We start from the raw sequence: 17648 nt of genomic DNA on the forward strand, positions 1-17648 counted from the left end.
AAGTTTGGTGTAATGCAGTGAAAAAAAATAATCGTTACAGTGATACCGCCCTTCCAAGCAACCGGATTACAAGGGAATAATATAATACTTGATTTTTTATATATTACGCAATTTCGCCATTTATTTTAAATATAATTGCTTCTTACATAGAATATGTATCGCTAATGCTTAAAATTATAATTCTTTTTAAAAGCATCGATTATTTTTTTTATTGCATCAAATTCATATTTAAGATAGTTCAACTAAACACAACGAGGTTCCTGTTAACTTGTCTCATATTCTGGCAATTTCTGCAACAGGAAGAAGAAAGCAATTTACACCAAAAAAAAAAAAAAAATATTAATCAAAAATCAAAATCTAAATGAGTATGTAATAAATTTAATTAATTAATTTATTTATTAGTCTTTAACCTACAATTCATTTTTATAAACACGGTTGAATCTTAAATTCAATTTTTTAAAATTGAACAGATGCTATCTCTCTTAAGAAACCAAAATTAAAATAAAACTAAACAATTTATTAATAACTAAATAAATAAAATATAAAAATATTGTTATTGTGCAGAATTTGAAAAATGGTAAATCTGGAAAGGAGTGAACAAAGAATGGACCATTGCAAAATCCCATTTTTAGAAATATGAATCAAATCTAGTTAAATAAAAGTGCGTGGATATACCTATAACAATGCATAAAATTAAACTTTTCGATGCACCATAGGAGCAGAACAGAACAGAAATCCACGAACTAATAAGTAGATACCTTCTTATGCTGAATACAGAAACAACATCGTTGCAGACCCTCGAGCGTTATCAATTTGGTTGTAATGTCGGGCGTTGCATTGCATCGCAACGGTCCGTCGCGCCGGTACTTCAACCCTTTTCGTTGGAAAAGGGTAGGGGTGTTGGCAGGGCCTAGCGTGATGGATGACGGGGTAAATGACTCACCCTCGAATTGGGTGGGAAGAGAGATCAATTTAGGGGGAGATACGTGGCTCAATTCGGGGCAAATTACCCTGCTCCTTTATGTTCTGCTTTTCCGCTTTACTTTAATTGTGACGATTGTGATGAATATTTGCTGACGGCGGCGTGTTTCTTGTTTGATTTTGCAGCGGGGGACGAGCCGTCACCGTGAGCGGTGTCAACTTCCTGCCTGTTCAGCAGCCTCGAATGGTGGTCTACTTCAATGATAGCCTCGTCAACGAAACGGTATGCTTTCCTCTGTGTTATTACTCTATCAGTTACTCGAATCTTGGAACGCTCACCAGGATTGAGATCGGAAGTCCTCGATACCCGCAAATTTGCATTATCACCATAATAAGCGGTGATTTGCAAAGGATTGTAAGCGATAGTGGACTTTTTTTATAAACCCATAAGAACCCACAAAAGCTCATAAATCAGATATCAGCATTAAACTTAGTGCTGTGTTTCTAGTAAGTTTGGGAGGTTAAGTTTGCTGTAAAGTGTTAAAATGCGCATCATATTGAATTGTAATATATTTTTAATATTGCAACAGTATTGGACAACAGTATTTAGAAACTTTATTATGAATATTTATTAAATAACTCAAAATAATAACAAATAAAAAAGAATTGCTTCACTTGATGTATATAACTTGATAAAGTCAATTTGACTATATTTAATAAAAACAAAATTGGACGAATTTTTTAAATCATACCTCTCTCAAGTTCGATATACAAAGTATTTACGATAATTTATAAATTATGAATAGATAAAGATAATATTGGAAACTTAATATTCAACAGTTAAGTATTTTGTTCAACAGTAAGTCCTTACTAAAGCTATTATTATTAAATATTTGTTAAGTTTAGATTGTAAGCATTCATCTTTGTTTCCAATTTAAACTTACTGAAATTTATGTAAATCGAGCAAGCAGCAATTTCAAAAACCGAATACACATATTTAGTACATTCACCTTATTTATTAACTAAAATTTATAATTTTAACTTTAATAAAAAGGAATTTTATTAAAGGTGGAAATTGATATTATTATTCAAAAACTAATTAATTAATTTAATGAAAGACAAAGTGCTAATACTAAAAATTCCGGTGTTAATTTAAACGATGGCTTGGAAAAGTTTGAAAATATTCGTTCTTTTTTTTATTATTGTATATATTTGTACACCTATTTGGAAACATTTTTCTTTTTACAATAGTTTACTAAAAATATTTCATGCAAAATGCATTGAATCTTTTTAAAAAATCACTAACCTACGAATATTTTCCCAAGTTTTAAATAACTTTTTCTAACTCATCAATAAACTTCAGTTTATTGCATTTTTTTCACACTACTTTACGCTCTTGAAAGACAATTAATTGACACCGAAACTATTTCGTGCTACAAATAAAATTAACGCCCTCCTCGAACACCGCTGCTATACCCTCTTCCCCGCAGATGAATTGTAGTGGCCGTAAAACTGATATAAAATATTTATCAAATGTAAGGCTCTGCGAAGGCAAGGCACCCTGAGAACCCTTGTCACCGAAAGAACGAAGACAAATTACCCTCTGCCAAATAAAATGACGACATATCTTCCGTGAACGTTTCCATCGATTTTTTGATTTTCCATTCTTACCTTCTGCAGTGATGTATTAGTCTTTGCAGTGAGTCTAGAACTTGTTAGTTACGCAAGGCTAGTATTGAATGATAGAATCGTGCAATTTGGGCGAGTCTTGGTAAGTTTTCCTCCTCTGCCACTTGATAAATGGGAAAGAAGATCAATTTCTGCAGGATGTTCATTTTGCGAAGTTTTCACTCAATTTAATAATGATCTGAAAAACTTTTAATCTTCTAATATATCCGCGAATAGGAATTTCTGTGCATCGGAAATATTTTGTATTCAGTTTGTGCTACAATGTAGCATGAGTTTGTAATTTAAAATTTTGTTTAATTAAACACAAAATTATTTTTATAAAAAATGTGTAAGGCGTGATTTATATTTTGAGAATTTTGGGAAACCTAAAAACATATAATTAAGGGCTTAAATATTTTTTTAAATTTATGTTTAAACAGTATTTGAAACAAAGACTCAAGTAATTTTACGTAGGAAACAATGTCTCTCAAGTAATTTCATTTGAGAAACAATATATCTCAAATAATTTTATTTTGGGAACAATATCTGTCAAATAATTTTATTTATGGAACAATGTCTCACAAATAATTTTATTTAGGAAACAATGCATCTCAAGTAATTTTATTTAGGAAACAATGTATCTCAAGTAATTTTATTTAGGAAACAATGTCTCCCAAGTAATTTTATTTAGGGAACAATGTCTCTCAAGTAATTTTGTTTAGGGAACAATGTCTTTTAAGTAATTTTATTTAGGAACCAAATAATGTCTCTATTTAAATTTTGTTTAAATAAGCTAAAATAAGGCGATAAGACTAAAATTTTATAGATCAAGAACATAATGATTAAAAGAGTATGAGTATAGAGATATATATGAGATTAAAAGAGTATGAGTATAGAGATATATATGAGATTAAAAGAGTATGAGTATAGATCAAGAACATAATGATTAAAAGAGCTACAGTATGTCTCACGAGTTGGCCTTCCACCATATGCAGAAGAAAACATTAGTTGAGAGGAAAAAAATTAGTGCACTTAAAGCGGGCATTTCAGAAATTATAGGGTTGTAATAAATACGACAACGTTAAATTCGGAGTATGTTTTTTCTTGTTGCAGTTTTGTTCGTGAATTTGGTTCTGAGAAGAAACAAAACGCATTTAAATTTGGCAAATTTATATTCATGTTCATCTCCTAACTTATCAAAATACACTCGTCAGATATTGCTCATTTCTTACATCACACCCACCAAACTACTGTTCTTTTCAGTATTCACATTTCGACGATTCTATCTCACAAGGGGTGAAACGCAGAATGATGTGCGCATTTCTAGAATTTTCTTTATTGTTAAATGTAAAGATCTCCTCCTTTCATCTTTCCCCTTACCCCTATTTTGTAAATTTAAACCCATCCTAACGCATACGCAAAAGCTTAAAGGCTTTTTGAATCCGTTGGCAAACAATATAATAAACACCTTAATAAATATCCAAAATTAAACAAAACAAAAACAGTTTATGGGACAAAAGTAAGCGATTACAGGATTTCAGTTAAAGAATACACAAAGTTTCTAATGAGTGAACTATTTTATTGGAATAACGCACTTGATTCGTATGTTCCAGGATTGAATAATTTATAAGTATTTGATTCTCCAGATTTGTGAAGTCCGATCAGACCATCTGATGGTATGCCCTTCACCTTCCGTGTCCGGTTCTGCTTCCAAGTGGCAGTTAGCTCAGGCCGACTACATGGCCGAAGAGAGTTCTGACCACTTACTGAAACTTCGCATTGGATTCATAATGGATGGCGTTGAAAGCGTCCGATCTTTGCAAGATTCTTTCCCAAGCCTCCATTCGGACCTTACTTATGTTTCCGATCCAAAATTCTTCAGCTTCGAGGAAGACGCAATCAAACTTTACAAAGGCGAATCCCTCGTTATCGAGGTAGGTCTGCATTTTATCTTGTACAATATGATTCTTGATGAACTTCATTTGTATGCTAAATGCCATTGGGTTATTCCGAATACCTTTTTTAGAGTTAAAAATCAAAAATGTTTATTATTATTTGGCTCATTTTTTTTTAAATCCGTCTAAAATATTCAAAATTTAAATTTACCCGATCAATGGGTCATTATATTTAACCCATTCTCTCAGAATTAAATATTACGCGATAAGGATGAATCCAAAATACAGAGCTATGTGCGTATATATTATTACAGATATTTATTTGTCACAAAACTTGTATATACAGGTTTTTAAAAAATTGCGCGTATTCTTTAAAAATAATATAAAGCCATATATAAAGCTGCACTGAAAAGAAATTGGTCAAATAGCCTGAAATAACGACCTCATAATGTAACTAGCATAGTGACAAAAAGAAAAATTCGGTGGCATTGCTCGTTACGGATAGTAGATGGCCATGGTATCGAACCGTTATCCATTGATTACTTTTGGCTTGTACTTGCTGCTTTAAAAATGTTTTCCTCTTCCAATAAAGTAACTTCATTTTATCGATCCTTTCTTTTGTAACTACTCTGTGAAACCCTCGTTATTATCTATTTTATTTTCTAGGCCGGTATCTCAATTAATTGCTATTTTCTCTTACTATTACAGGGCGAAAATCTGCGTTTAGCCAGCACGGAATCGGAAGTAAATGTTACTATTGGTACTCGTCCGTGTAATTTGACTTCTTTAGCTTCGACCCAACTTGTTTGTGTTCCACCTGAGGTTCAACCTGCTGGAACTGATGAAATAGGACGTCGGACGGAGAGCGGACTGCCAATGGTGGTGGTAAGTTCATTTGCTTGATCCCATAATATCTTTTGAAATAATCCATTTTTTTTAATTGGCTCATTTTTTTTTTTTTGCATCTGTGAATACTTTAAATTTAAAACACTTTTTTGGTAGTATCTGCATGACATTTTTATTATATTGCCATATGGAATTTCAGAATAACTAAACTTTTTCTAATATTTATGATTTTAAAATATGCTTGATCATTTAAAAACATTTTTAAGATAAAATTTGCATCATAATTTGTAGAAAAACTTCAAATTAGGATTTCATAATTCCCTGTTTATCTTATCATGCAAGGACATTGTAGTAAACATATTTTGCTTAATTACCTCATCTGCATTATATTCCTATTTTTAGAATGTTTGTGATGAATACCAGTCAGTAGGTCAAAATTTGATTTCCCGTATAAAGAAGGTCAATTAATCGAATCGATTGATCAAATGCGTTATATGAATCTATAATAAGTTAATAAAATAAAGTCAAAGCAAAATATATTTCAATCAAGTATATTTTCATATTACACCTTTTGACGACGACCTAAAGATTGAAAAGTATGGATCTTTAATTACCCTAATGGTCTTGATTTTATCACAGATTTTTTTGTGAAAGACAGCTATGACGTGATTTAAAATTTCTTTGTCTAATTAGAAATTTTGCGATTTATATTTCTCGAAAAATAAATTAGCTAATCTATTTTTTTAAATTTATTTCTAGGCGAGTACTTTGAATAATGCATCATTTCAATAAAAATACCAATATTTTAAACAGAAAGCTTTTGAGTGATTACAATAATTGCTACAAAAAGATTAGGTTGATTCACTTTAATAGGAAATTAGTTTTATAGGTAATTCTTTGAAAATTTCTGAAGAAAATATTTTTTGATTGATGAAATCGAGGACAGACAAAATGCTAATTTTTTTTTGTTTTTTTTTTGTTTTGTTTTTTTTTTTAATTTTTTGCCCTAGTTATGAATATTTTTTCGAATATTTCCATATCGGGAATCAATTGTGGGAGGATGGAAATTAAGAGCATCCTTCGCATTCTTAACAAGTATTCGCTGTAATTATACCAAGATCAGTTAATTAATAATTAACTGATCTTGGTATAATTAATTAATTAATTAATAACTCAGATGATAAATGGAGTTATAAGAATTTAATTTAAGATTATAACTTATATATTCTTCAAAAAGGTATATACTTTGATTTTAAATACTTTGTAGTGATCGTTTGAAACTATTTTAATTTTATCAATTCTGAAATATTGAAAACAAGGATTAAGCATTAAAAAAAGTTAATTTATTTTTGCTTGTTTCATTTTATTTCATATATTATTTATGTATACTTTTTTATTGTCTTTGTTATTATTACCTTTCTTTTGATCTTTGTTTATATTTGAATTCATTCTCTAACGAAGATTTCTTTTGTACTTATTTGTACAAATCAACGATATGGCAAATATATTCTTTTTTTCCCTCCCTACTGTTTTCCTGCAACTGGTCCGACTTATTTTTTTCCTTCCGTGATTGAGGATGATTGATTGAAGATCTTCGCACTTCTAAGTACAGAGACATATAGTTCCATTAAAAATGAGAATGCATAATTTGTGTCTTATTTTTCAGATCCGAGTGGGACGCAATCTTCGTTTCGAAGTCGGTTATTTGCGGTACGAGGTAGCGAAAAGGTATGAATTACCTCCAGAAGCTGTGGGTGGTATAGCCGCTGGTGGTGCTGTGCTGGTGCTCTTCAGCCTCATCATCCTTGCTGTGCTAAGACACAAGAACTCGCAGGCTGAGAGAGAGTATAAGCGTATCCAGCTGCAGATGGATACGCTCGAGAACAGCGTCAGATCCGAGTGCAAACAAGGTGAGTAAATTGCAGCGATTATTTTCAGTAAAATTTTTAGGATGATATAGAAATAAATTGTAAGTTTTGATATCGTTGAACATTATGAGAAGACTCAATGGCGGAATCTCGGCTTTTAGACCTGGTTATGAAAAAAAAAAAAAAAACGATAAGAAATGGTTCATATGCATGGACATTGAACAATTAATTCGTTAGTGTTATATGTAAAAGCCAATTCAGCTCGTGTCCACCTTTTTATGGCTGTTTTAAAGTATGAAATCAGTATTTTCAAACCATCCCAATTTAATTGCCTTAATGTAATTTCGAAATGGTACTATTTTAATTTTCAATTCAGTGTACAGTTTAATTTACTTTAAAAAAATAAAAGAATTGATAACGAATGAATATTTCTGAAGAAGTAAACAAATTATTCCTAGTGAAAATCAGATCCATCAGAGTCAAATATCTTCCTACTGGTTTGGTGTGGAAATTGGAAAAGAAAAGAGTCGGTTTTAGATATCGTTCTTCTGATTCAAAGTAATCTTCATATGGCTTCAAAAAGTGTCTTAATCTCACTAAATTCACAATATCCACTTTTAAAAATCCTATGGGATTCTGGGCCAGAGGAAGATCTCCAACTAGATGGCTGGATGATGTGGAAAGAGACCTGAGTGTTCTGAGGATAAAGAACTGGAAGTTAATTGCGGGGGATAGAAAGCGCTGGGAAATGCGCGTGGTTGAAGGCACCCAAAGTCTGCAGGGGGCTGTTGTGCTCATGAAGAAGACGAAGAACTCACTAAATAAATCTGACTATCATTTCCTAATTTAGTACAAAATGAAATGAAAGAAATCAAATCCATGTATTTCCAGATTGCAAAGCGATGGATACAGTAAAAAAATAATCAGTAATGTCTGAAAATCGGATCGATATTTAATTCCGCGTGCGTGATAATTTTCTAGCTTTTTTTTTTGTGTGTGGTGTAAAAGAAAAAAGTATATATATTTCAAAATCTGTAAATGACTTGAGCAAAAATGCATTACTCGAATCTTTTTCTTAAAGCTTTTGCTGAACTGCAGACAGATATGACAGATTTGACAAATGATTTAGAGACATGCGGTATTCCCACATTGGATCATCGGACATACGTGATGAAAGTGTTTTTCCCTGGAGTATACGACCATCCCCTCTTGCAAGAAACCAAGGTTAGTACTTTCCTCGCTAGAGAATTTTTCTTCATTTTTTTTTTCTATAATTGTTGTCGTATAATCTTTTCAAGAAGACGAATTTATATTAATGAGTTTCTTGGAAAGGTTATGTGCTTCTTGAAAAGATTATAAATAAGTCTAATAATGAGTTTCTCAGACAAGCTGGATTTCTTGCTTTTAATTTATAAATATTCTGTTCGGCTTATGAATTTTCAAAAAAGAATTTATGAAGAAGCATTTGTCTTTTAACGTAATTATTAATAATAGTTAAGGGTAACTATAGAGGCTTAGGGAATGATGAGGTATGAATTCAAGAAGTGAGGTACAATGAGGTATGGATTGTGAGATTAACTCATTGTAGAAACATCCTCCCACTGGTATGGTGCGGAAATGTGGAAAAGGAGTTCACATGTCATTCTTGTCGTTGTTCAAAATTGAAAAGTCCATGACAAGATAGTCCTTATAATATAGTTTCAAAAAATGATATGATAGTTCTCAATGATATGATAGTAGTTAAAATATGTAATATTTATTGGGGAGATGCATTGGGTTAATGATAGAAACGGAAAATCACAAATTCGAGACCTGATATCACCGAATATTCGTTGTGTTTATGCATCTTGTGCATGTTAAATTTATAGCTTGAGTATGAATTAAGTAAATACAACAATGAAAAATATTGTTATAAAAATATTTACAAATATTTTAAAAATTTATTTAAATTTAAGAAATAGTATATAGAATAAAAATTAATAAGACTTTTTTTTTATTTTAAAGTGCTACGAAAATGGCTTTGTTGTTATAATATGCAAAGAAATTAGTGAACAAAATATTAAAATTTTAATTGCTTTTTTTAACTAGAAGTCTAATTCAAAAACATTTTCTTAGTGAGCGTCTACTATCCAAATAGACCCTATTATCATATTTGGTAGCTTTTGCAAGATTTTTTTTCATCGTGTTTGTCGTATCACACGATTTACAGATAATATGCCAGTCTATAAACATTATAGCAACAATTAAACAAAATTATTTTTGAGACAATATCGCATTTGAATTTATTCATCCTAGTTTATGAAAATGCTGATATGAGAAAATGTGCTCATTGAAAATAATAATTTATTCTGCTATTGCTTCCGTTAGTCATGTGAAATCATTAAAAAAAATCTTTATTCAGTTCTAAATTAAATTACATATTATATAAAATTCTCCTTTAAATTTTATCTCCATTTAATCAAAAAAAGTTAAGTATTGACATATAGCAACTTTATGGCAGTCAGATAATTCATCATGCTTGGATTCTGAAAGTTAAAGTTTTTAATTTGTTTCTTTTATGAAATGTATCTGCTGAACCGCTGAAAGTAAATTATGTGTGAAGTGTGGTTGCCGTAAATGAATAAAAAAGAAATCTTAAGTATCCACCTATTTTGATTACCGTCTGCCTCTATTTGCACTCTCTTTTGCTCAGTACCACGAACTCATTTATAATGTTTTGGTTCCTTTTCCCACTCTATCTTGAGATATACCGTCTTTTATCGAACTTTTATCAGTATACTTGGGGGGGGGGATCGATTCGATCTCCCTCCTCCATCCCCCCTTTAATCCGTTTTGCGGCAGCAGACTTGAAATTCCTGCTCCGCAGACAACAAGATTCAAAACGTCCCAGACCAGCAGCCGATATTTAATTACTTCCGCCGCTTTATCCGGTTAGGTGGCCGCTTTGAATGCAGTCTCCGTTTTCCACCCTGAGACCATTGTTGGAAGATTTTTCCCGCTTCTTCTGCTTGGAATTTCGAAGAGTGTCTCTCTCTCTCTTGGAGAAGGGTTTTCCAGGATGGATGGTAAAAAATAAAAAGACTTCCCCCTCGTTTTAATATTGACATAAGGGAAATAAAGAAGTGAAGGGTTTTCCGTGAGTTCTCTCTGGCTCTTTCTGCCAACAGTGTTATTGCCTTTTTCTTCCAGTGAGCACAATTACGGATCGAAAAGGGATTCTTGTTAATGAAAATTGTTTCCACTTCTTGGCGACTGTTGTGCTTTTCCTGGTGGTGTGCCGCTGTGTAAGAACTTTGTCGTTGGATATGTACGGAATTGTTAAACAGGATGCGGCAGCTGCCACTCTGGTTTTGTTAAGATAGTTTTTAGTTTTGAATTCCTTGTGAAAAGTCGAAACAGATATGATTGTTCGTACTCTTACTTGCTCAATTATACGTGCTGCTGGCAGCAACTGTGGAATTTGAGATTGCTTTCGAAGCTAGCTTGGCATTTTAGAAAAGGACTAGAGTTTTTTTTTTTTTTCTTCTTTAGAACGTTTAGCCACATTTTTTATGGGCTGGTCTTAGCATATAATACGAAACAAAAAGATATGTGCTTACAGTTTTGTTTTGGTTTGTGAAAATCGAAGTGTACAGTATTCCTCTGTTTTAACCTATTTGCCGAAGAATTTTTACAGTTAAAAAAAAAACGCTATCAGCTCCTCTCATTCACTATTCTGTCAAACTATTGTGACTTTTTCTAAAGGTGTGTTAATAGATCTTCTAGATAAAGCGGTATAAATGCACTTGGAGACTCTATGAGCCAGTCTCAGGATTGGTATAGAATACCAACCCTGAGACTGACTCATAGATTCTCTGTTCCCCTCGTTCTGCTACTCCATGGATTCGTTCTGAATTCGGTATCAAAAGCATAATACATAGTGTGTACTGTATGTAACGCAAATGGTAATTCATACCTTACTATCATTTTTAGAATTAATCCAACAATAGTTCGGACTGAAGTTAAAGATTACATCCGTATAGATATTTAAATCTTTCCGATCATCAAAATTTACAAAATTGAGGTTCTTGATAAGAGAAAGTCATAGTTTCGTGTCTTGTATCTCAAAGATGCATTCACAAAAAGATTAGAATGCGTTAAATTTGCTAAAAATCTCAAACATGGCATAATGGCTTGATAGTAAAGAGTATATATATATGCCTTAAAGGGCATTTATTTTTACTATGCCATTGGCTCAATCTTCAATTTGTTTGGAATGTAGTATTCGACTGAAGCTGAAACGCTAGTCTCCCAAAATTTTAGTGTTAAGTAGGACATTAAAGTAGTAATTAAAAAAGAAACCAAAACTAATTCTAAACTAAATAGCCTTTATAAAAAAAAGATAAGCATTTTATACAAAGGAAAAGTATTGTAATCATCAAACAAAAAAAAAATTCAAATTGCAGATTTTGAAAAATTTTCACATTTCACATCTGCCTGAATTCAAAAATAACATTTTTTGCATTATGCTTGTCTACGAATAAGATAACTCAAAAATTCTTTGAGCTATAAAATTTTGATAAATTGATTTTAGACCAAAATTGTAGATTTCAGTGAAATTTTGAAAGGAATCTACGCAGAAGAAGTAAGTTCGCCCGATCGTTCGAATATAAGTTAGCAGAATATTTACAAAAACAAAAAAGTTAGACGAATGAAATTTGGTACACAGATTTAACATCTAAAGTGTAGTGCTAACTACATCACCACTCAACAGCCATATCGTTCGTCTCACCTCTGACTCACTGGAGGGAGAGTCTGTAGTGAAAGTTTATGAGCCAGTTAATAGCTACGCTACACGGGCATTTGCTTTTGTATTGTGGTCTTGTTACTCGGCTGCGAACCACAAGGTCCCAGGTTCTATCCTCGCTCATCACAATCTTCCACATATGTATTAAATTTGGAACTAAATCAGTCAAGAGTTGACCATCTATCGGTTTTAAATCTAAAAACTTAAAACTTTCGACATGAATTAAATATTTTAAAAAAGAATTAAAAATTTCACTACAGTTGAGTTTTGTATCAAATTTTGGTTTTATTAGGCCAGAAATGAGGGTAAAATTATGCATTCAGTTCTCTGGTCTTTGTATTTTATTGGCATCCAGCGATTAAATTTCACACTCTAATAAACTTTTTCGTAATTACTGTTGCCAATGTCATATACTTAATAATACGCATTTATTGGAAAATATGCAAGGAAGATTTGGGAAAAATATTCACTCTGGTTCATATTTCATTAAAAAAAATTATGTTTCTTAGAACTAAAAATCCTATTTTCATAGAAATTCTTAATATCATTTTTACAATATTAAAATTAATTTTTAATTTATCTTCTTTTGTTTATTATATCCTTTATTTAGAATTCAATTTAAAAATTATTGAAAAAAGTTATCTTTACATTAAAACATTGTTTCGATTTATTAAATCCAAAATTTTTATTTAACATCTATCTCATCATAGTTAATGTAAGTATTTTCTTGTAGCTTCGTCAAAATGGGATGTATAGTACATGTGAAGTTGCCATGGCGCAGTTTGAACAACTGATCAACAACAAATGCTTCCTTTTGACTTTCATTAAAACTTTGGAGGTTCAGAAGTCCTTTAGCTTTAGAGACAGGTATGCCATTGATTTTCCTGTGCGTTTTATTCATTTTTGTCATCTTGATTTAATAAGAACTTAACTAACTTTTTTTTTCAAACTCTTCTACATTTCTATGCAAGAATACTAAAATAATGAAGTAAGAATTTTAATTACAAATAGATTTCATTAAAATTTTATGATATTTCCTTCATTTTGTAGTGCCAATTATTTTATGTTGGAGTAGGACCTCAAAAAGTTTTCCTGATACTCTAGAAGAAAAAAAATCATTTTTCGAGTTCTTGTAATATGGCTGAAGTAAAGTGTTCAAAATTTCAGAATTTATATAAAAAAATAAATATAGATTAAATCTTGAATTAACTCTTTAAAACTATCTTATCAAATTTCTAAATAATTACAGGCTCTTTCCTCCATGAAGACTTCATCCAAAAGGACAAATTTGATTTTAGAGTGAGATTATAGAAAACAACGAAAAAAATTCTTGTTTTAGAAAGAAAGCTTGACAATTCTATCATATTGGCGTTTTTTAGAGAAATTTGCAATAAATCTGATCTTAATCACCTATCTTAGTGGGAAATTTTTTATTAAAACTGAAGTGAATTGAATTATAATTTTGAAGATATATCTCTTCGAAAAGAATGATTTATGACACTTTTCCTGTAAAATTTTAAAAGTTATGTCTAAAAGGGATTACAATTCCTTTTGTATTTCACTACATATATATATATTACTTCAATTGAAACTTTTTTAAATAATTGTTTAATAATTCTATACGTATTTTTTTGCAGGGTGAATGTTGCTTCACTTTTAATGGTCATTCTTTTGGAGAAAATGGAATATGCCACTGAGTAAGTTATATTAAATTCCTTTTATTTTCTTTCTTCTTATATGTTTCAATTAGTTTAATCTGAGGTTCAAATATTTTAATCCGACACCGATTTTATTAAACATTTTTTATGTATGCTTGGCTAAAATTTATTTATCTGAATCAAACAGCCTGCGGCCTGGTTTATCAATTGGAGAGCGAAGTATTTTTGTTGACCAAAATTACGAGGTCTGTCTTAAATAGGCCGTTTTGCTTTTTTTTAAAAAAACTTTAATATATAACTAAATTAAGCTAAAGTTAAAAATAAGTTCCTCTCAAACATCTCTTACTGTCATTTCAAAACGAAATTTCAGTACAACAATTTAAAGTAGTAGTTCCCAATCCACTCATAGAAATCTGCTGATTCCTAAGTGAGAAATTGAATCATGTTCAGATCACTCCCTCCCCGACTTGGGGGTATGGGTTTGGAATATCCACAGGTGAAAGGGATATCGAGAATTAACCCCCCCCCCCAGCTTACAAAAAAAGTGCATTTTGAGTCACTTTTATGATGCATTTACTTTCGCTAACCCTCTATTGTTCGTGGATCACAAGTGCCCAATCGAGAGATCAATTTAAAAGATCAATTTTCGAAAAATTATTTGCTCTTGAAGTGATTGTTTTGCTATGTTTTCATTTATGTTAATAATTTTAATTACTGCCTCATTACTTTGACATTTTATGATGACATTAGTGTTGTAGAAGTTAGTTGTTTTTCGCTTTAATATATTTTGATTTAAAAATCCATGTTTATTTATATTAATATAATCAACAGTTTAGTGTTTTGTCATATTCCCCTTTAAGATTTACAACCGGGGTATTTATACCTTCCCTCTTATCCTTGGTCGCTACGCTATTACCATGCAGATCACGGTAATGATCAACTTAAGGTTAACAATCAAAGTGCTCTTTAACTGCTTTGAAAACATGGTTAGATGACAAAGTATTCATTAACTCGCCCACCCGCGTCTTTTCTTGTAATTAAAATATCGCCTAGATAAAAGATTCCTTAAAGAACTCAAAGTGCCGCCCTCAGCTACTCTCCATTTCACATATTGTTTGAAGATTAAGAACTGCGAACATCAAAATCCAGTCTCCTTTGTCACAACCCGCCTGCCTAAAAGGCAAATTTCACCTTCATCGAGTGGATGATTTATATCAATTAGACAAATCTGTGCCTGCGGTTCGAAAACAATTCACTCACTCATTCCATCCATTAATTTTAAAGGCTTTACTTTTAACAAATCCGCTTTGTCCACTTTAGAGTGATAATTAGAAAAATGCTGCCTAATTCTTCATGATGCCACCATCCGATGCACAATGTAGTACTTAGTTTGCGTTCTTCTGTTTCAGTGTTCTTCGAGCCTTGCTGCTGCAGCTGATAGAAAAATCGGTGAATACGAAGCACCCTCAACTCATGTTACGGAGGTAAGAAGGAACGTTTTTCGGTTATCTTAATTAGGAAAGGCCCCGTTAAGTCACTTTTAATTGGCACTCGTTATACTTTCGCCGACTTCAAACGTAATTAGCGAAACTGACGATGGTCTTTCCCCCCATTTTTTTTTTTTTTCTTTCGTCCTATCTCATCCCTTTACTTCTTCTATTTCCAGAACCGAATCCGTTGTGGAGAAGATGCTAACAAATTGGATGGCCCTCAGCATGTACGACTACCTGAAGGTGAGCTCTCTTTCTCGTTACGATCTATATCGTGTGCTGTTGAAGACAGAGAAAAAAAAAATTTTTTATTTTGTGATCGCTCAATGCCGGACGCTGGGAAAAGAAAGACTTCGAATCTACGTCATTAGCGTTTGGTGCAGAGAGTAGTAGTGGGAAGGTCGCGTTTTCTGATGTGCAGGGAGAAATTTATTTTATCTCTCGTCGTGTTTCATTAACATTCTTTTCGGAATTTCAATTTTCTCGAGGTATTTTTTTTTCTTTGCCTGTCTCGTTCTCATTTCCAGCCCTATTTCCACGAGAGAATAAAGCGGCGTAATCAAAATATGGGAGTGTGCTGCGGGGGTATCGGGAAAGTTGATGAAAATTTCAACGATGAAGGCACGTGTTTATCTCTTTTCCTCCTGTCCTCTTGCGCCGGTGAAATTTCGAATGTGATTAACAGGTTTCAGAGCTTTGCTATCGCGACTTTCCTTTGCAGATATAGAACTCTGGATTCCACTCTGGTTGCGAAAATTGGTGTGTAATGACTGGGAAGTTTTGTATTGTTGGTACGATATCCGCTTTTCCGTTAATATGTCCCTTTTTGTATGTAAAATCTTTCCAGAATCTCTGAAATCACGTTCTTATCTACTTTTTGCGGATTTCTATCATATAGTAATTATTAAAATTCAGAGAAGAAAGTTTTTCATCTTCTTCGATTGATAATAATTGTGTCGATTTCGTTGACTCTATAATCCTATTAGTACTGTGAAATTCAATTGTTACTCTTTATCCATAGGCGTAGCAAGTGTAATGTCACCCCGGGGGTTATGAGATTAAATCCTCCCCATTCATCATGATTGGCAAAGGCTGGGTAATTGCATAGACCTAGTAGGCAAATACCTTGGGGGTCCCGCAACTTTCTACAGGCCCCAAAAACCCAGAGAATTTTGTCCTTTTATTTGATTTATAATGGTAATGTACGTATTCAAATTCAAATTAAATATTCTTCAAATTATAGAAATCAGCCTTTTTATTTTTACTGACTTTATTTGTCTTATTTACAAACGAGTCGGCAATCCTACTAAATTTCGTAATTAAGTATTAAAAATTTATAACTTTTACAACTTTGTTTCAAAAATTAAATATATATATATATATATATATTCCCTACCCGAGATACTGGAACTAATTGGAGGGCACCCTCCATTAAATATTTTGTTACTTCAGTTTCTTCTGGTATGTATCTCTTAAAAATTGATTTTATTGGATTTAAAATAAAATCGATAAAAGTTGGAGAAATGTAACTCCGAATTGTGTACTGCTAAAGAATCACTATAGAGCTTAATCCGATTCTAATAATTGCTTTAGAGATGATAAATTAGACTTGAGGTATTGTACATTTTCATTGCTTTGGAGATGATAAATTAGGCTTGAGATATTATACATTTTTTGCATTCTCGCTATATTTAACTTCAAAAATTGACATGAACAACTTGATATTTTAATTCCTATGCGCTCCTTCCTCTTTTAATGAAGTATTATAGGTGATTTCCAACCTGGATTTTTAATTAGATTACTCTCCGAATGGGGTGATTAGCAGATAGAAAGAAACATTCAACATTTACAAGTGCTAGTGTATTTAATTTTGCTTCAACACTTAAATTCTAAATGAAGAATGTAAAAAGGTTCACACGAATAAATTATTGTATGCAGTGCCGTGAAATATTCCATTTATGATATTTTTTTTTACAGAACGAAGCCGGTAGCTCGCTGTTCCTTCTATTTAGCGCCATCAAGCATCAGGTGGAGAAAGGCCCTGTGGATGCCATCACACACGATGCTCGATATTCTTTGTCGGAGGAACGGCTGCTTAGAGAGCAGATTGACTATTCCATAGTGGTGAGTACTTCTTGTTAATAATTTCAGATTTCTTCCTTGCAACCTATTTTCGGCAGATGTTTTATATCATCAATTACCATATTTAAACACGAAATTGCAATAAATTTCTACTATGAACGGCGAGGACGAAATATTTAGTGAAGTAATTGGGTTTTCGACCTCAACCCCCCCCCCCCCAATAATAATTTGCTTATAAATGAAAACGATTTTAACTAGAAAAGGAATTTTGCCAAATAATCAGATATTCGGAATTTATCTATTTACTTTAAAATTAATTTAAGGGAAGGGAAAAAGACAAAATAAATTTGAAAGAAAAATACAAAATATGATTTGTAACACTTTACAGATTTGTAACAGACACTTCGCTTACTTAGCAGGGGTAATTTCTATTG

General features: G+C 32.0%; 1 protein-coding gene across 8 annotated transcripts in view; it reads left to right on the top strand.

Annotated features, from left to right (window-relative positions):
- LOC129991361 (plexin-B-like) overlaps positions 1-17648 on the top strand; it is a 454065-nt gene that overhangs the window by 420399 nt on the left and 16018 nt on the right. For all 8 annotated transcript variants that reach the window (XM_056098226.1, XM_056098227.1, XM_056098225.1 and 5 more), the window contains 10 exons: positions 1108-1204; positions 4236-4523; positions 5193-5369; positions 6997-7240; positions 8280-8422; positions 12718-12851; positions 13622-13681; positions 15052-15126; positions 15309-15375; positions 17110-17256. In XM_056098226.1, the coding sequence (XP_055954201.1) occupies positions 1108-1204; positions 4236-4523; positions 5193-5369; positions 6997-7240; positions 8280-8422; positions 12718-12851; positions 13622-13681; positions 15052-15126; positions 15309-15375; positions 17110-17256 (1432 nt within the window). The remainder of the gene's footprint in view (positions 1-1107; positions 1205-4235; positions 4524-5192; positions 5370-6996; positions 7241-8279; positions 8423-12717; positions 12852-13621; positions 13682-15051; positions 15127-15308; positions 15376-17109; positions 17257-17648) is intronic.

Source organism: Argiope bruennichi, chromosome 2, assembly GCF_947563725.1.
Source record: "Argiope bruennichi chromosome 2, qqArgBrue1.1, whole genome shotgun sequence".
NCBI lineage: Eukaryota > Metazoa > Arthropoda > Arachnida > Araneae > Araneidae > Argiope > Argiope bruennichi.